Source organism: Mustela lutreola, chromosome 8, assembly GCF_030435805.1.
Source record: "Mustela lutreola isolate mMusLut2 chromosome 8, mMusLut2.pri, whole genome shotgun sequence".
NCBI lineage: Eukaryota > Metazoa > Chordata > Mammalia > Carnivora > Mustelidae > Mustela > Mustela lutreola.
The window spans coordinates 133,959,764-133,979,673 of NC_081297.1; the positions used below are offsets into that span (position 1 = coordinate 133,959,764).

At 40.2% G+C, this 19,910-nt stretch overlaps 1 protein-coding gene across 1 annotated transcript; it reads left to right on the forward strand.

Annotated features, from left to right (window-relative positions):
- The first annotated feature begins 145 nt into the window (after positions 1 to 145).
- On the forward strand, positions 146 to 18,978 carry HSP90B1 (heat shock protein 90 beta family member 1). The gene is made up of 18 exons (XM_059186703.1): positions 146 to 336; positions 1,317 to 1,419; positions 2,240 to 2,381; positions 2,861 to 2,977; positions 3,964 to 4,295; positions 8,463 to 8,574; positions 8,786 to 8,905; positions 9,666 to 9,782; positions 11,772 to 11,909; positions 11,991 to 12,068; positions 12,196 to 12,261; positions 12,739 to 13,008; positions 13,266 to 13,511; positions 15,198 to 15,334; positions 17,452 to 17,530; positions 17,622 to 17,777; positions 18,038 to 18,157; positions 18,683 to 18,978. The coding sequence occupies exons 1-18, from the start codon at positions 288 to 290 to the stop codon at positions 18,710 to 18,712; spliced, it is 2,412 nt and encodes an 803-aa protein (XP_059042686.1). The 5' UTR covers positions 146 to 287; the 3' UTR covers positions 18,713 to 18,978.
- The last annotated feature ends 932 nt before the right edge of the window (positions 18,979 to 19,910 follow it).

A 19,910-nucleotide genomic window follows, 5' to 3' on the forward strand; every position in this document is an offset into this window, starting at 1 on the left:
GCCACGCTTCGGGCATGGGGCACCGCACCTGGACAGCTCTGATTGGTACACTGCTGTCCCCCCCACGAGTCCCCATTGGGTAGAGGGGGTGCGTGGTGCGGCACCATTGGTGGGTTCGTGTTTCCCGTCCCCCGCCCGCGAGAGGCTGGGGTGAAAAGCGGCCCGACCTGTTTGGGGGTAGTGGGCGGACCGCGCGGCTAGTGGTGTGAGGATCTGAGCCCCGTGGTGGGGGGTGGAGGCGGCTCCTGCGATCTAAAGGGACTTGAGACTCTCACCGGCCGCGCGCCATGAGGGCCCTGTGGGTGCTGGGCCTCTGCTGCGTCCTGCTGACCTTCGGTGAGTGATCCCAGAGGAGCGGGCACCCCCGGACGCCCCCCCCCCATTCCTCAAGCGCGGCTTCTTCTCGAAGGTTCTGGGGGCGTTGAGCCTAGGAGGGGGATTACGGGGCCTCCGTTAGGCCCAGGGGAATTCATCGCCTTTCCTCGAAAGAGGCTCAGGGGAGTTCGCACACTCTCCTCTGTGGAAGGGAAAGGCGAGGACCGAGAGCACTGAACTCTCGTGCTCATCTCCTAGGATTCGTGCTTAGAGGTCTCGAGCAAGTTGGGGTGGGGCGCCTCTCGGGCTCTGGGTCCCCTGGGAGCCTTGCGGGTGCCCCTTCCGGAGGGTTTTTGCCCGACGCAGGAGCGTTTGGCACTCAGAGCTTGGGGACCCTCGCACCCGGTCTGCGAGTCAGAACGCGGGTTTCCTTTCTTGGGTGCTGGACTGGGGACTGTGGGGCTCTGAGTCAGAAGAAAGGCGGTGTCAGCGTGTTTGCTTCACTTTTGCTCGAGCTTCTCTCATCTCTTCCCTCGCTCAGTTGGGCTCGATTTCGGTTCCTCTCGCAGGGGTTGCACAAATTCTATTGGTAGTTTGACCTGCGGTGTTGCAGGTCTAAGTTTTGGCATGGTCAATCGGGAGGCCTTGCCTCGGCCTGCACGCAACACGTGTGAATGTGGAAGGGACCTGGTATCAAGTCTGCCAGACTTGATTTATAAAGCATCCCAGGGCCGAGGGCCGAGGGCCGCTCTTCAGACGTGATGGCAGCCTCCGTGTTTCAGAATCTCCTGGAGGACTCAGGATCTGAACTTAAATAAGAAATATACAAAGTTGGGTTTACAGTGGGTCTTTAAACTAGTGGGTCCATTCCTCCGACCCCACCTCCCATATTTACCCCCTGAATTTTGCAACCCCTACTCTTGCCCTGTTTGATTTTATTTCTTCTGAGAAGTACACGAAGCAACCACGGTTTAAGAGTTTTCTGGTGTGAAATCTTTCAGGGTCGGTCCGAGCTGACGATGAAGTCGATGTGGATGGTACAGTGGAAGAGGATCTGGGGAAAAGTAGAGAAGGTTCAAGGACAGATGATGAAGTAGTACAGAGGTTTGTGTTCTTTTGAAACACATTAGCCCTTATGAACACGGTAATATAATCGCTTATCTTTTCTTCAGATGTCTAGATGGCATGTAACACCCCAAATTTGAATACCTAAGAAAATGTTAAGGCAATGAGGCATGGTCATCCCTAAGTATCTCCTAACTTGCCCCTAGAATGACTGGTCAGAATGGGATGAATTTCTTTTCAAAACTATTCGGATAACTAGATTGCAGAATATAAGCTCTGTGACTTTGGGAAGACCCATTAGTTTTATATGCAGTAAGTGTGTAAACTTAGTAGTTTTTGTTTTAACCTCTGCCCCCACTGTGGGGTGTGAACTCCTGACCCCCAGATCAAGAGTTGCTTGTTCTACTGACTCAACCATCCAAGTGCTCCTAAACTTCATAATTTTAAAAAAGATCTCTCTCAGTTGAGTAGTGTTTTCAAAGTTGGCCCCCTGGGACTTCATTGACAGTTTTGTAGAGCCTTAGAGGCCAAAGCTTCCCAGGCAAAGAGGCAGCCCCACATGCGAGGGAACATAGAAGTATGACCTTTCTTTTTATTTTTAGTAGAGGAAAGTCATGTTCATTTTTCTGACTGTTTTAAGAACTGAGTATTACAACTTAGTGCTAAGGTGATAAAATTTTACTGTGGTAAAATAATAGAAATAGTGGATTGGTAATATTTTATAATAGGCTTCCCTTTTACCCTTTTAACCCTTAAGACCATCCTCTGAGACCACTGTGCTTTCATCACAGAATCCCGTGTTTGGAGGGGGAACTAAGTAAGTAATGCGGTAGTTGTTTATCAACATTTTTTTCCTTAGAGAGGAAGAAGCTATTCAGTTGGATGGATTAAATGCATCCCAAATAAGAGAACTTAGAGAGAAGTCAGAAAAATTTGCCTTCCAAGCTGAAGTTAATAGAATGATGAAACTTATCATCAACTCATTGTATAAAAATAAAGAGGTAAGCAACAATGTAGTTGGGATAATACTATTTTCTCTCTGTGCAGTAGCACACTTGTTTACCTTTGTAATAAATATACTTAGGTAGTAACTCCAAGTTAGTAGTTATTAGCACAGTTTAAATACCCAGTATATATAAAAATTACTGCTAGATACTTGGTGGGGGGTGGTGGTTGGACATTTTCTTTTTGTCCTTTCTCCTCCAAATATGTTCATAGTCTGCTAAACAGGGATGAGGGCAGCCACACAAACCAAGGCCTGTTTGTTACATACATAAAGATCACTAGTATGAGACTAGAGTGTTACTAATCTTACCAGTTTTGGTATTCCTTACAATTGTTACAGTCTTATGTGTAAAGAGCTGTACCTCCTTTTACCAAGAGAGTAGAGCCACTTCTGTACATGAGTTTGACTTTAAATTTGCTGTTTTATATATCTTGAGGGTAATCAAAGTATGTGTTAAATCTGGCTTCCATTTAGATTTTCTTGAGAGAACTGATTTCAAATGCTTCTGACGCTTTAGATAAGATAAGGTTAATATCACTGACTGATGAAAATGCTCTTGCTGGAAATGAGGAACTAACTGTCAAAATTAAGGTAAGCTTAAAACTTTAAACCTTTTCTTCTAAAGCAAAAAAAGAGTCCATAGGTATAGGGAATCTGAATCAGTTAAGAAAGGCCAGGTTATGCTGCAGTAACAGATAACCCCCCAAGCCCAGGGGCTTAAATTGGGGTTTCGCCTTTACGTGTTAGCTATGACTGCCTTTGTGCTACACAGTGGGTTTGAATAGTTGTAACAGAGACCGTGTGGCCCACGTGCCTAAAATATTTACTCTCTGGCCCTTTTTCAGAAAAAGTTTGCTAACCCCTGGATTAACTCATCAACCACAGGCCACTGTGGCCTTTGTTTTGTATCATCTTCACTCCTAGACACAGGCTGATTGAGTAGCCACCATCTGGAGTATAGCTTGTTGCCATGGTACAGAGAGCTTGGAGGGTCTCCCATCCCATAAAGGCTCTAATCTGAAAGCTACATTCTTGACTCCCACTTGCAGATCATTGGCCAAAACTGGTCACATGGCCTTAATAACCAAAAATGAAGGAAGCATATTCCTTCTATGTTTCCGGAAGACAGAGCTGGGAGTATTTCGTGAAGAACGTTGATCACCATAGAATCTAACAGTCATTCAAGTTTTGAACCTTTTTATTTTCTGTGAAAGAAATAGTCACAATATAAAATTCTATTTTTCTAAATTTTTTTTTTTTTCAAAAATAACTTGTTTTTTTAGTTCTGTCTCTGCCCTTTGAAATTTAGACCAGTCTCTGTCTTCTTTACATTGATACTTTCTCAAATACACTGAATTTAAGGTTATTTTCTATAAAGAAAGATGCTTGCATGTAAGGTGCACATTTTCTGAAAAGGCCATAAAATACTATATGGAGAAAAATGACCCAGTTTAGTTTTCTGTATTGGAATTGAGGTGGCCCAAAGCCGGTAGTTTCTGAATATATAGCCCAGTATTTACTTACCATACTGTGAGTATTAAGCAAATAAAACTGTCCTGTTCTTGTCTTGCTTTCAGTGTGACAAGGAGAAGAATCTGCTACATGTCACAGACACTGGTGTAGGAATGACCCGGGAAGAGCTGGTTAAAAACCTTGGTACAATAGCCAAGTCTGGAACAAGCGAGTTTTTAAACAAAATGACTGAGGCACAAGAAGATGGCCAGTCAACTTCTGAATTGATAGGCCAGTTTGGTGTCGGTTTCTATTCTGCCTTCCTTGTAGCAGATAAGGTTATTGTCACGTCAAAACACAACAACGATACCCAGCACATCTGGGAGTCTGACTCCAATGAATTTTCTGTAATTGCTGACCCAAGAGGAAACACTCTAGGACGGGGAACAACAATTACGTGAGTATTACTGATTGCTGATGAGAAATAACCATCCTAGTGAGGATCTGGACTCTGAGCAAATCACTTACTCTGGGCTTTCATTCCTTTTCTATAAAATTGACCTGTTCCCATCACCTGAGGAGGTATTTTAAGGACCGCCTAAAGGGCAAAGAGTTTTATAATGGCTGCTATACATAGCAAAAAGTCGAAGGGTTAGCTCTTGCAGGAGAGAAGGCAAATTGAAGCCCTCACAGAAGTGGGTTGATTCAAGAGTTCCCGAGAAGCAAGACTTGGGAAAGAAGTATCAGATCTGCGGACGATTATGGCTGTAAAGGCAAGGAGGCACAGCATGTTCCCAGGATTAAAGAAATTCCCCTCAGTTGGTGACAATGATAGACATTTGGGTTAGCTTTTTTAAGGTTTTCTGAAGATGGATGTGGAGGGTGGCAGGACTGGATGAGCGGATACTCTGGGAGCGGCTGTTGAAAGTACTGAACTATGGTAGTAACTGGCGCCGGGTGGGGACCGGTTGGAGAGAAAGGGTACAAATAAAGAGGCTGAAGAAAATTAATCAAAGTTCTTCAGAGGAAGATGTCTCCTTTGAGGATGGTTGCAAATTGTTGAATTCAAACTAGAATTTGGTCTAAGCCAGTAACCGTTACTTGTATAGATCTCGTGACCAGGGTCTCTTGGTATTCGTAGCACTGCGAAGTAAACAGAGCAGCTTTTTGCCCCACCTCCACAAATATAACAAGATACTTAAATTTCCTTAATACCTAGGGAAGGACAAGTAAATACTGAGCTATATGAAGCTACCAGCTTTAGGCCACATCAGAGAAATCCCATTTCAGAGGTCAGTTGGCTTGTTGTTGCTAGGTGAAAATGTGCCTACAGCCTCCACTTTTTTTCTTAATCCAGTTTTAAATCTTCTCAACATAAGAATTATTAAATAGAGTGTATGAAAGTATATATCAATCATTTTGACCAGTGTTCTTCACCCTAGAAGGTGAATAGTTCCTGTATTTATTTTCTTAAATGGTATTTTAACAAAGACTAATTAAATGAGTCATTTTAGTACTTTTACTAACTTTTCCAAATTTACCTTTCTCTGCCTCCGTTGTTCACAGTCCTCTCTCCTGCTGTCATTTGGAAGCATCACTAATAGTTACACCCCCATGCCCTCTCTGTTAGGTGTGAAAGAACATAGGTAAATTTCATCTCTTAACTACAATGAGCTAGAAAATGACATCCCAGGAGGGTTGATGTCTCAGGTGATAGACAGGTGAGAGTACCTAGATGGAAGCTCCATGGAAGCAAACATTGCTAGACTGTTCCATTCCCAGAGCCTAACACTTGACCAGCAGATGTTTCTAGGAGTGAATATGGGTGATCAGGACAGCTTCGTGCACGTAGCATGGATGGCTGATGACTGAGTGAAACCTTACAAACCCTGAGCAAAGTTGCCATTTTCCTTCAAGTCCTTCTACCCCAGCATTTATTCAGCAGATAATCATTTGAGTGCCTATCACCTGTTAGGGTCTAGGACTCCAGTGGGGTATAAGACCAGTGCGGTCATTGCTTCCATGTGGCTAGTTCTAATAAAGAAGAAAAACATGAGTTAATTTCAGAGTGGCAAATGCCAGAAAGGAAGCTAGAGAACATTTCCCTTATCAGGAAGACTTTCTGAAATCGTGGTAAGTTAGTTTCCAATATTCTAGGAAGCAAGCACAGTATGTTGGAAGTTCCAAAGACATGAGGCCCATTTAAGGAACTGACAGTCTAGAATGGCCAAAGGAAGAAGGAAAGAGAAGGCAAGAAAGTGATGAGGTCAAGGTCCCGCCTTAAAGACATTATTTCATCTTCTATTTGACTAATAAAATAGAAGCCATCAAACATATGAGTGCCTACCAACTTCTGTTCCCACCCCTAAATTAGCCCCTGCTGTACTCTTAGGAGCAAGTTTGTGAGGATTCAAGGAGATCATGAAATTAGCATCCAGTAAACGAGTACATTTGCTTCTGTCCTTCCTACTGTGAGGGAGGTATTCTACATTTTTCCCTAAAGCTGGTCACTACTACTGATCTGCTGCCTGCCTCCTGCCTCCTCAGAGGCTACGCATACATTAATTCCAACCCCATCTTTTGAAGTTACTCTTTTCCACACACTCCCTCTTTCCCATCAAAATGTAAACATGTTCAAGTGTCAGAGGGGAAAGAAGAGAGGTGGTGCCACGCCCCTACTGATGTTATCTACCACCTTTCCATTGAAATAAGTCCCCAGTAATCTTGTCGCTAAATCCAGTTGATTTTTAGTCATATTTTAGTGAAATTTAAATTGAAATTTTCTTTTTTCCTGAGTTTTCCTCTTCTGTTTCCTATATAATCTGCTATCTATATAACACCATCCGCTTAGTACCTAGTTTCCATGACCCTGAATATCTTTTTGTTTCCTTTGCCTGTTGCTTAAATGTTGACAGTATCTCTCTTTCAAAGGTAACTGTCAGTCCTTCCTCATTATTTTTGTGTTCCTTGTGCAGTCTTCTTACCGTGATGGATTTGGCTTCCAGTTCTTGCTCAGGGTTCTCAAATCTCTATTCTTAGTCTGGATCAGGAGTCAGCTGACTTTTTCCCGAGGGCCAGCTAGTAAATATTTTAAGCATTTGGACAGATCTGTTATATGTCACAACTCTGATGTTCTTGCTCGAAAGTGACCATAGATAATACATGATGAGGTTGTGTCCCAGTGAAATTTCTTACAGGTGTCAGCCATAGTTTGCCAATCTTAGATTGGAGATCTAGGTCTAGATCTCCCTACTGGGTTCTTCATTCATATATCCAGTGGCCTTTTGAGTATCTCTAAGATGTAACCATCATCTTGAACTTGGATCCACAACTGAACTTTCCTCCAACCCCACACCACTAAGAAAAATGTTCTGAAACCAGAGGCTCAGCCACTTCATTAGCCTGCGTCATCATGAATGATCTGCCTCTTGTTAATGGCACTAAACTGTAAGCTTTTTGAATCCAGAAGGGACCCATGATACAACATGGGCCATATTTATTTATTGGGAGCACAAACACCAAAACGTGTGCTCCACACTGTGTTTGAGGGTATGTTAAAGATGTGTTATTAGTGGTGAGTGGAGGAGGGATTTGCAGAAGGGACAGTAAAGAAGAAGAAACAATGCTGCAATTTTCAGTATTAGAACTATCTAAGCCAGTGCTGTCCAGTAGAGCTCTAGAAGTATTCTACCTCTGCACCGTCTGGTATGGAAGCTACTAGGCACATTTGTCTACTGAATACCTAGAATATGGCAGTGCAATTAAAGAACTAACTTTTAAATTTTATTAAAAATGAAATCTAGGTACTGTTTTGGACAGTGGAGATAAAAATAATAATATTAATTTCCTAGCTTTTTTAAGGAATATGTTTTTAAGTGTTCACTCTCTATAGGAGAGAATTTTTTTTAAGGTTTTATTTTTAAGTAATCTGCACGCCCAACATGGGACTCAAACTCACAACCCCGAGATCAAGAATCTCAGTCTTCCAACTGAGCCAGCCAGGTGCACCTGATTATCTATGATAGTCATTAGATTTCTAAAGTAACTATCAGAGTGCATGTCATTCCATTTTTCTCCAGAATATTTCAGTGCCTTCTTACCTTTTTTTTTTCTTTTTAAATTAATTTATTAGAGATCACAAACAGGCAGAGAGAGGAAGAAACAGGCTCCCTGCTGAGCAGAGAGCCCAATGCAGGGCTCAATCCCAGAATCCTGGGATCATGACCTGAGCCAAAGGCCGAGGCTTTAACCCACTAAGCCACCCAGGCGCCCCAGTACCTTCTTACCTTGAGCTAATTTAACATTTCGGTTCTTCAAATGAAAAAACTAAACATACACACAAAACCTAAACAAAAAACCCAACATATTCAGAAAATTGGAACATTTGCACTGTTTACTTGGAACTAAGGATATTTTCCACTTGAGGGACGCAAGGAAGATTCTTCCCGCTACTGTACTCATGTTCGGTATGTTTAGCTCACAAACCGTCATTGGTGAAAAACAGGCCATCCTGGATTACACCAAACTGCTGGCCATTAGCTTTATCAGGAAGGTATTTTGAATTTTATTATCAAATCTTTTAAACCAAGGATGTCTTCCAATAAATGTCCTATTTTCCTTTCAGACTAGTTTTGAAAGAAGAAGCATCTGATTACCTTGAATTGGACACAATTAAAAATCTCGTCAAGAAATACTCACAGTTTATAAACTTCCCGATTTATGTGTGGAGCAGCAAGGTAAATCTACACTGACAAAATTTATGTGTATTATGTGGGCATATATTTAAATAACACTTAAAAAAAACCAAGGGCTCAGTGTGTTTCTTTCAGTGCAGGATACTCAGGATTTTCATATTGAAGACCTATTTTTTGGAGCTGTCATTGCCTTTCATACTCGCTAGACAGCATTATGAAATAAAAGAATTTAACTGTAATTCTGCTTCTACAGACTGAAACTGTTGAGGAGCCCATGGAGGAAGAAGAAGCAGCAAAAGAAGAAAAAGAAGATTCTGATGATGAAGCTGCAGTGGAAGAAGAAGAAGAGGAAAAAAAACCAAAAACCAAAAAAGTAAGTCTGGTTCATCTCCACACTAACGTGTTCAGGACATGTTTGAGAAAACACAGAAACCCAAGTATGCACAGACTGATCGGAGTTAAGTTTTAATTTTTTAAGGACTTTTTTTCTCCAGATTTAAGTCTATAGGCCCACCTTAAAAACAAGAACTAAATTTATTTGCTAGTGTGTATGTTTTCTGCCTGTGGGAAGTTTTAAATAGCAAACAGATCATTTTTAGGCAGTTTTCTAAGTTCTATATATTGCCCAGGACTAGCTTATCATATTCCAAGTTTTAAGATCTTAAAAATCTTTCTGCATCTTTTGTCATACAGATATTAACCATAATATTAGCTCTCTGACCTCTTCAGGTGGCAGAGCAGGTGGAAGTAGTGGTAGGTTTGAGGAATATTTATTGTAAGATGTTAGATTGCTGTAAGTCCTGAAGTAGGAATAATTAATGTGTATATATCCTTCTAATCTCAAAACAGATATTTTCAAGAAGTAACATTGTAGCTACTTAAAAAATGGAAAAAACCTTTAGTTGGCTTTCTGTCAGTTATAATGGTAACGGGTTGCCTTCTTTGCATTATAGATCAGTCTTAAATGTTGAGAGAATTATTTTTGAATTTTTCTATCGCATTGGCAGGAACCACAGTAGTTTAGCAAAGTTCAGCAGTGCCTATCAGTGCTTCCCACATTCATCTGAACTGTCCTAAGGTTATGGTTCCTGCCGGTATCACTGGGGCTGGCTGACCATGTACTCTGACTTCAGGTAGAAAAAACCGTCTGGGATTGGGAACTTATGAACGACATCAAACCAATATGGCAGAGACCATCAAAAGAAGTAGAAGAGGATGAATACAAAGCTTTCTACAAATCATTTTCAAAGGTAAGTATTATTTTATAATAATGTGATGAACATTACTAAATCAAAAGCGTTTTTTGATTGTTTTATAACTGTTTCAACACAGTTGGTTTCCTTTTTAATCTTGTGTGTTTCATATTACGTATGCATTTTAAGAATTTACTCTGAGGAGGCATAGGCTTCACCAGATGGCCAAGGGGTCTGTGTTACAAAAAAGATTTAACTACCTACATAGGTAGGTGGATGATTGCCATAAAATGTATCTTATATTGAATGGCTTTTAACATTATTGGCTTTCTTCCACTCAAGGATGAATACCTTTTATTTTTTAAATTTTTTTGAGAGCCGACATACAGTGTTCCATTAGTTTCAGGTGTACACTAGTGATTCAGTATCTGTGTACTCTGCTGTGCTTCCCACAAATGTGCTACCATCTGTCACCATACAACACTGTTACAGTGTCATTGACTATTCCCTGTGCTGTACTGTTTATTCCCATGACTTACTGATTACATAACTGGAAGCTTGTATCTTTTACTCCCTTTAACCTGTTTTGTCCATCCCCTACCCTCTCTGGCAACCATCAGTTCCCTGTACCTATAGGTCTGATTCTGCTTTATGTTTGTTGATTTCATCTGGCTTTTAACCTAACCTTTAAAAAGCCTATGTAAAACCTCAAACATTTATTGTGAGATCGTATGCTTAGGAATAATTACTAGATCTTTGCTTCCTTACCTATTTACTTTTACTGATCCTTTTTAACTGTAGAATCCAAAACTAGCATTCATTAAAATTATTTCAAGTTAATATTTCCTCATACAGCATTTTGTACAAAACATTTAGCATGGCTAGATAAAACTTGACTTGCTGTGGTTGTGTTTGTTCTTTAATCTTTATTCTTTTGATTTGTCTCTTAACCTTCTTTGTTTTCCTTACGTTAACATCCAACCATCCCTTAAGTTTTATTTCTTAAAACTGTCCTCTTGGTTCTGCCTCCACTTTTATTCCCATGAAGAGTCTTAAGTTTATACAAATGTAACATACTCTCTTCTGGGATGGCTGTATTAGAAATGTAATGTGAGCTACATAGGCACATTTTTAAAAGTTGAAACAGGCCGCCTGAGTGCCTCAGTTAAGTGTCTGCCTTCAGCTCAGGTCATGATCTCTAGACCTAGCCCCATGTTGGGCTCCCTGCTAGCAGGGAGTCTGCTTCCCTCCTCTCTTTAACCCCCACTGGTGCTCGCTTGCACGCACACGCACTCTCTCTCAAATAAATACAATCTTTAAAAGTTGAAATGGGTGTGGTTAATTTTAATGCTTTATATTTTGTATAAATTTTATATTTTATTTAATCCAACATACCCAAAATATTTTTATTTTAACATGTAATCATTATTCAATTAATGACACGTTTGGGTTTTTTGGGTTTTTGTTTTTGTTTTTTGTACCGTATCTTCAAAGTCTGGTTATCTATATTTACATTTAACCCATAAGTATCCCAATTTGGATTAGCCGCATTTCAAGTGCTTAGTACCCACAAATGGGTACGGTAATGGATAATGCAAATCTAGGGAATTTGGTTTTTTTTATTTATTTACATACTTCATTGTAGCCACTGCTATAGTCCACATCCCAAAGGAAGAAAACTGTTCATGGTGGAACAGTACACTCATGCAGCATTGTATACTGTCAATAAGACAAGATGATTTTTCTCCCCTGTTCTTTGACAAATGTGGAACCTAGACTCCTCCATTCTCCCCCGAGTTTAGGAGATCCAGTGATGCTGTTTATTGATGATGATAAGTGATCATCAGCAAAACCACCGTGTCTAGCCAGTTCGAATAGCGGTCTTAACTGTTCTTCTTTCCTCCACTCCCCCCACTTTTGTTGGTGAGAGAACTTTTTTTTGCTAAATAAAGGCTTAGCTTAGGGTGTACCACATGATGAATCACTTAGCCTTTGCACTGCCTTTTTCTGGTGCCTTTGGAATGACTAAATGCCATCTTTCCATAGGAAAGTGATGACCCCATGGCTTATATCCACTTTACTGCTGAAGGGGAAGTTACCTTCAAATCCATTTTATTCGTACCTACCTCTGCTCCACGTGGTCTGTTTGACGAATATGGATCTAAGAAGAGTGATTACATTAAGGTGAGTTTTTAAATGTAAAAACTGAGTTTAGAATTTGAAAGTTTAATTTCCAGAAAGTGACTTTCTTTTTCCCCTGCTTAGCTCTATGTGCGCCGAGTATTCATCACAGATGACTTCCACGATATGATGCCCAAGTACCTTAATTTCGTCAAGGGTGTTGTAAGTATCTAAAGATAACGAGAAGGGGGTCCTTAAAAACGAGGGTTGGAAGTATTTTTTTTGGTTTGTTGATTTGGTTTTTTCACAGTTTCTATTGCTCATTGAACTTTTCTTTTGCCGTCTGAAGGTGGACTCAGATGACCTCCCCTTGAATGTTTCCCGGGAAACTCTTCAGCAGCATAAACTGCTTAAGGTCAGTGTCTCTGGGAAGAGACTGGCTGCCTTTCTCTTTGGGCTTCAGAGGACAGGCTCTGTTAGTGGAGTCACCAGATATGGAGACTAGTCCTTGGCTCTCTAGCTGAAGAACTTAATTTTACTCTGGAATTATTAAATCCTAAGAATCTGATTGTTTTCTCCCTACTAGTTAATGAGAGTTTCAAACCGATAGAAAAGTTGAAAGAATTACATAGTAAACACCTATATAAGCCCACTGTCTGGTCTGAAGATAGAACATAAATGTCAAAGTGATCTTGTGACTCTTTCCACTGACAACTTCGTTTCTGCTCAGTGTGACACAGGCTTGCTCACCATTCCCTGCCGCTTGATAAGTGGCAGTGACAGTGCCTGGTCTTTTTATCTTTACCAATATTCCTCTGCTGTCTTAAATATGGTAGGGTCTCAAAAGTTTGAGATGACATTCTTTAATAAGTTATTCTTTAATTTCATGTAGGTGATTAGAAAGAAGCTTGTCCGTAAAACTCTGGACATGATCAAGAAGATTGCTGATGAGAAGTACAATGATACTTTTTGGAAAGAATTTGGTACCAACATCAAGCTTGGTGTGATTGAAGACCACTCAAATCGAACACGTCTTGCTAAACTTCTTAGATTCCAATCTTCTCATCATCCAAGTGACATTACCAGTCTAGACCAGTATGTGGAAAGAATGAAGGAGAAACAAGACAAAATCTACTTCATGGCTGGGTCCAGCAGAAAAGAGGTGAGATGAACTCCTGTCAGGCATCCTGATACATAGCCAACTCTTGAGAAAGGAAAAAAAAAAAAAATGTCATGGTGAACTAGAGTCATTATGAGGCCTGGTCAGTCACTGACAGAAAAGTCATTATATTCTCTGCACTTCTTATTTCTCCACTTGTAAAATGGGATTGTTCCTGTATATATAAATGTAGATACTAAGGTGAACAAGTATGCCAAGGCTAAATCTTGGAAACTTCATCACTTCTCTTCATGTTATAGGCTGAATCTTCTCCATTTGTGGAGCGACTTCTGAAAAAGGGCTATGAAGTGATTTACCTCACAGAACCTGTGGATGAATACTGCATTCAGGCTCTTCCTGAGTTTGATGGCAAAAGGTTCCAGAATGTTGCCAAAGAAGGCGTGAAATTTGATGAAAGTGAGAAAACGAAGGAGAGTCGTGAAGCAGTTGAGAAAGAATTTGAGCCTCTGCTCAATTGGATGAAAGATAAAGCTCTTAAGGACAAGGTATTCTTCTGGAAATTAGAACTTGTGAAATTTTAGCGTCTGCATTTTCTTTTTTAAAAAGTTGTTTTGTCAACAAATTAAACTTTACATCTGGTTACCTTGTAACCACTAAAAGTTGTCCAGAACAGTGTTTAATACTGTTAAATTTTGGTGAGGCTGAGCTTTAAAAAAAATTTTTTTAAAGATTTTATTTATTCATTTAATTGACATAGGGAGAGACAGCAAGAGAGGGAACATAAGCATGGGGAGTGGGAGAGGGAGAAGCAGGCTCCCCACCAAGCAGGGAGCCCAACGTAGTGCTCCATCCCAGGACCGGGAGATCTCGACCTGCGCTGAAGGCAGACAGATGCTTAACAACTGAGCCACCCAGGTGCTCTGAGCTTAAAATGTATAAACTACAGGGGCCTGGCTGACTCTGTGACTCTTGATCTCAGGGTCATGAGTTTGAGCCCCTTGTTGGGTGTGGAGCCTGTTTTTTGTTTTTTGGGGGTTTGGGGTGTTTTTTTTTTTTGTTTTTTGTTTTGTTTTGTTTTTTTTTGCTTTTGGTTTTTTGCTTTTGGTTTTTTGGTTCATTTGTTTTAAGAGAGTATACAAGCAGGTAGAGGAGGGCACCTGAGTAGCTCAGTGGGTTAAGCCTCTGCCTTCGGCTCAGGTCATGATCTCAGGATCCTGGGATTGAGCCCTGCATCGGGCTCTCTGCTCAGCAGGGGCTTGCTTCCCTTTCTCTGCCTGCTGCTCTGCCCACATGTGAGATCTCTCTCTGTCTGTCAAATAAATAAATAAAATCTTTATTTTTAAAAAAAGGTAGAGGAACAGAGGGAACTCAATCTTAGAACCCTGAGGTCATGACCTGAGCCAAAATCAAAAGTCAGAGTCTTAACTGAGACACCCAGGCACTCCTACTTTAAAAGAAAAAAAAAAAAAAATGGGGGCATTTGGGTGGTTCAGTCAGTTAAGTGTCTGCCTTCGGCTCAGGCCATGATCCTAGGGGCCTGGGATCAAGCCCCACATTGGGCTCCTGCTCAGTGGGGAGTCTGCTTCTCTCCTCTGCTACTCCCCCTGCTCTCCCACTGTCAAAATCTTCTTAAATATAAGTTAATTAATTAGATTTAAAAAGTGTTATAAACTGGGACGCCTGGGTGGCTCAGTTGGTTAAGCAGCTGCCTTCGGCTCAGGTCATGATCCCAGCGTCCTGGGATCGAGTCCCACATCGGGCTCCTTGCTCAGCGGGGAGCCTGCTTCTCCCTCTGCCTCTGCCTGCCATTCTGTCTGCCTGTGTTCGCTCTCTCCCCCTCTCTCTCTCTGATAAATAAATAAAATCTTTAAAAAAAAAAAAAAAAAAAAAGTGTTATAAACTACAAAGAACTAAAAGGAAAACAGTGGTTTTTCTGTATGTGAATACTATTCAGTTTTTTTCTTTATTACTGAAATTTTTCTGTAGTTTAATACTGTTTTTTCTTTTTCAAATGACTTAAATTTTTGCTGTTTAAATTTGTTTCATGTGCTTCAAAGGTTTATTTTTTGAAAATTTCAGATTATTAAAGATAAGAATCTTTTGAAAATCTGAATAAGAGATATTTTTAGGACTTGCATCTCTTTGTGATCTTACGTGCTGAATCCTTAGTTACTGAATGACCTTAACTGTTTGTACTTACATGTATCTCACTTTTGGTTTCTTATCCTAAGATTGAAAAGGCTGTGGTATCTCAGCGTCTGACAGAGTCTCCATGTGCTCTCGTCGCTAGCCAGTACGGGTGGTCTGGCAACATGGAGAGAATCATGAAAGCTCAGGCATACCAGACGGGCAAAGACATCTCTACCAAGTAAGCCTCCTTGGAAGGTCCCTGGCAAGGCGTTAGTTCTTGTCCGGCCTGCCTTTAGCAGATGATGTCAGCTTCTGTACAAAGAGCTGATGGCATTAAGCGTCCCCCACTCCTGCTTTATATTAGATGACACAAGTTTACAAGTTTTCAGATTCCTCTGCTCTGACATTAGACTGATAAAGGAGAGGTGTTGGGCTCATGATTTATTTTATGGTATTTTTATACACAAAAGGAAATTTTCTTAATCTGTGACATACATAGTTTTTTATTTTTGCTCTCGATTATATACTTGGCCTGGTATCTGGGCATCTTGGACATTTTTAGATACTAATAGTTACAGAGGAGGTTAATGACAATGACATTAGATTAATGAATTCAGTCCTTTTTTTTAACTGCCATCTCCCCTTCCTTCCAAAATGCCCCACAAAATAAAGGGTATTGAGCCCCTGAGAACAAGTTTATGAACTAAAGGGCTAAGTACTAGAGTTACACTGGGTCTTCAGTATCCCTTATTTTCAAGAAATATATATGCCAAATTTATATTTTAAAGTCACAGCAATAGTCTTGAAAATGACTTCTTCCCTGCTTTCATTTTCCCTTCTCCCACCTGGAATGTTTTTTTTAATTTGCTCTCTGATCATCCTACGTTTCCCCAAGGCCTAGCTTAGGATTCTTCTCACAAGTGTAGTCTCCATTGTCACAATTCCAAAACTTTATCTGTATTTTTTTATATAAGGTGCATTCCATATTTAGTGAGACTCCACAAGTATAAGGTTTCCACTGTAAAATGCTAAAATGGCATCTTGCTTACATGTCTTGCCCCCCTCAAGATTTTATAGATTATAAAATTCAGGGGGTGCCTGGATGGCTCAGTGGGTTAAGCCACTGCCTTCGGCTCAGGTCATGATCTCAGGGTCCTGGGATCGAGTCCCGCATCGGGCGCTCTGCTCAGCAGGGAGCCTGCTTCCCTCTCTCTCTCTCTCTGCCTGCCTCTCCGACTACTTGGGATTTCTCTCTGTCAAAAAAATAAATAAAATCTTTTAAAAAAAAAAAGAAGACTAAAAAAAATAAAATTCGTTTGGGAAACAGGTTTCTACTTAATCCCATTGCAGCAGTATAGCAGCTATTATATAAATGTCTATCTAATTCAGTCATTTATTAATGGGAAGTTCCCTTCCATCCAACAAACACTTACCTACTGTATCTTTACCTTGGTGGTCTAAGTAGATGTCACTGCTGTCTTTCTGGCAGTAGGATAATGTATCAAGTCGTAATCTTCTAAACTCTGCATCTGTACCAGGTATACCAAGATAGGGATAGAGGTAGCTCCTCCCTCTCCTCAGCTGTAGGAGGGAGGACAGTCCCAACTGACAAACATGATGAAGGTAGACTAGAATGCATTGAGAGCTGAGCTCCAATAGAAGAAAGAGTTTATCCTGGAACCATATTGGTGAAGGCATCATGGTAAAGGTAGTAACAGACCAGCAGGCAGAAGCTGCCTGGTTGTTTCCGAATTCTGTGGAACACCAAGCTGCAGTTAAGTGAGAATAAATTAAGAGTCGATGGAGACGGCACTAAATCCATTCATCCATTCAGCAAAGCTGTAGGCACTTGAGATGCATTAGTAAATAATTCTCTTTACGGCACTCTTCTGTCACACCTTGTCCATCCCTATTTAAAAGGCAAAGCATGGTGTAGTGATATAAATAGTGTTTTTTTCCCAGGAGTTCTCTGTAATTCTAAAAATGTATAGAACATGGAAAATGTATGGATTCTGAAATTTGATGTTTCTTTTTTTTTTTTTTTTTTTTTTTTTTTCTTAACATATAATGTATTATTTGCTTCAGGGTACAGGTCTGTGAATCATCAGTCTTACACATTTCACAGCACTTACCCTCCCCAATGTCCATAACCCCACCACCCTATCTCTACCCCTCAGCCCCCAGCAACCCTCAGTTTGTTAGGTGAGATTAAGAGTCTCTTATGGTTTGTCTCCCTCCCAATCCCATCTTGTTTCATTTTTTCCTTCCCTACCCCCCCACAGTCCCCCGCACTGCTGCTTAAATTCCTCATGTGAAATTTGATGTTTCATAATGGTCATTTTTATCCCTTACCAGTTACTATGCCAGCCAGAAGAAAACATTTGAAATTAATCCCAGACATCCCCTGATCAAAGACATGCTTCGACGGGTTAAAGTGAGTGATATTGCAGCCTTACTCCTTTATCTTTTAATTGGACTACTTTGTACCTTTTAATATTAATGTGATGTCCCTTCTTCCATCTTAGGAAGATGAAGATGACAAAACTGTTTCAGATCTTGCTGTGGTTTTGTTTGAAACAGCAACACTGCGGTCGGGATATCTATTACCAGACACTAAAGCCTATGGAGATCGAATAGAAAGAATGCTTCGCCTGAGTTTAAACATTGACCCTGATGCAAAGGTTTGAAATAATTTATGGAATGTTCAAATCCTCCAGTGTCACACACTGCTAGAATTAATAAGAAATTCCCCTTTCATAGACTTTTTTTTTTAATCTGTCTCCCTTGGTTAGTGTGACTGTTAACTAATTAGCATATTCACTCTACAGTTGTGGGTAGAACAGGAGTGAAGTTAATTATAATATTACACATTTAAATGAATAAAGTGAAAATAGACCTAAAATACTGGATCCATGAATGAATTCATACATGTTGCCCTTAGGTGGAAGAAGAACCCGAAGAAGAACCTGAAGAAACAACAGAGGACACCACAGAAGACACAGAGCAAGATGAGGAAGAAGAAATGGATGCAGGAACAGACGAAGAAGAAGAAACAGTAAAGGTATAGCAAGTCAAGAATGGGGCTCGCATTTTAGTTCTTGGAAAATTAGGCAAACTTCTTTTTAGTTCTGGTATTAGGCCTATGTAGCTTCCAGAAGTCAGACTTCAGGAAATCCGCCAAAAAAACAGGCTTCTAATACCAAATTCAAAAGCTGAAGCCAGTCCTTTTTTCCCTCTAAATGAAGTATCTGCTTTCATCGTCCCATTCCGTTTGTTTCTTTGTTTTAGCGTCCATTCTTGTTAAATAGATTTTTTTAAGCCCATAAGGCTTCTATAGTCTTTGCCACCTGCTTCTTCCTTACTATATCGCAGCAGTAGGCCCATTTTTAATTCTTGATTATTTGTGTCCAGAGGCCATAGATCCTACTGTTGAGTTCTAAATTATTTTTCAGATTTATAGGTGAGGTTCTAGCCTACCTCTGAAATAATGGAACTTTGTGGGGCCCATTAGAATTGGTTTTTTCTACACGTGAACCTTCTGTGAACTAACATTTTTTCATGTCTTCTGATTTTTCTCTTTTCACAGAAATCTACAGCTGAAAAAGATGAATTATAAATTATACTCTCACCATTTGGATCCTGTGTGGAGAGGGAATGTGAAATTTAAGTCATTTCTTTTGGGAGAGACTTGTTTTGGATGCTCCCCCCAGCCCCTTCACCCCTGCACTGTAAAATGTTGGGTTTGTGGGTCACAGACAGAAGTGGGTTTTTTTAGTTGAATTTTTTTTAACATTCCTCATGAATGTAAATTTGTACTATTTAACTGACTATTCTTGGTGTAAAATCTTGTCATGTGTATAAAAATAAAAAAGATCCCAAATATTCCATGTCATGCTTGTCTTCATAATGATTGTACATACTTAGCTCTTCAGAGATCATGGAAATCAACTTTATGTACTATAAAGTTTTGTCAGGGACTAGATTTTCCTATTAATTTAGGACCCTTTTCTGGGCTTTTTGTATTTGTCTTATGTGTCCTCTCCCACCCACGCTATTTTTCTAGGCTTAGTTTGCAATGATCACTTTGAAAGCTAATTTAGTTGATTTTTAAAAATCTGTTTCCTTTCCTTTATAAGAAATAAAATGGGAGCTCAGTTATAAGGAAACATGCTGTAAAAGTACAGCTTCCTTTCATGATACTATATTAGCCTTCAGTCATAATATTTGTTTCTAATTTTTTGGTCATCATAATTTTTAATTTTTAATAAAGACATATAGAAAAGCCATCGAATTGCATTAAGTTAATAGCATCTGGAACTTGCTCCTCATTATTCTCCCAATTACAAATTCTGAGTGTACACTATTTCCAGCAGGAAGCTTGGAAAGCATCCTATTCCCATAGTTTTGGGTAAAAACAGTAGATATGTCATATACACCTTGCAAAACCACCGTTTGACCTAATTTAATGACCAAACACCTTGCAACTGGTCTATCTTGGGTGGTTTTTTCCCACAGCTCTATTAAGGAACACCTAGTACTACATTTAATTTTTGGTTTGTGTAAGTCACAGATTTGGTTCTCCAAGCTGCACTGAAATGGAGTTTAGTATACAGGCTATTTATTAAGGAATGCCCCTACATCAGCACGTGTGGAAGGAAAGGAACTGGGATGGAGTAGAGGGAGGGGAGAAGCAATGCAGGGCCAAAGAGCCCCAGTCAGCTCAGAGGGAAGGGAGCTAACAGGCCCCTCCAGAGTTGTGCTGAATGGCAGGAGGTGTGGCTCTGAGCAAGGCCACCCTTTAGCTGTTAAAGTCC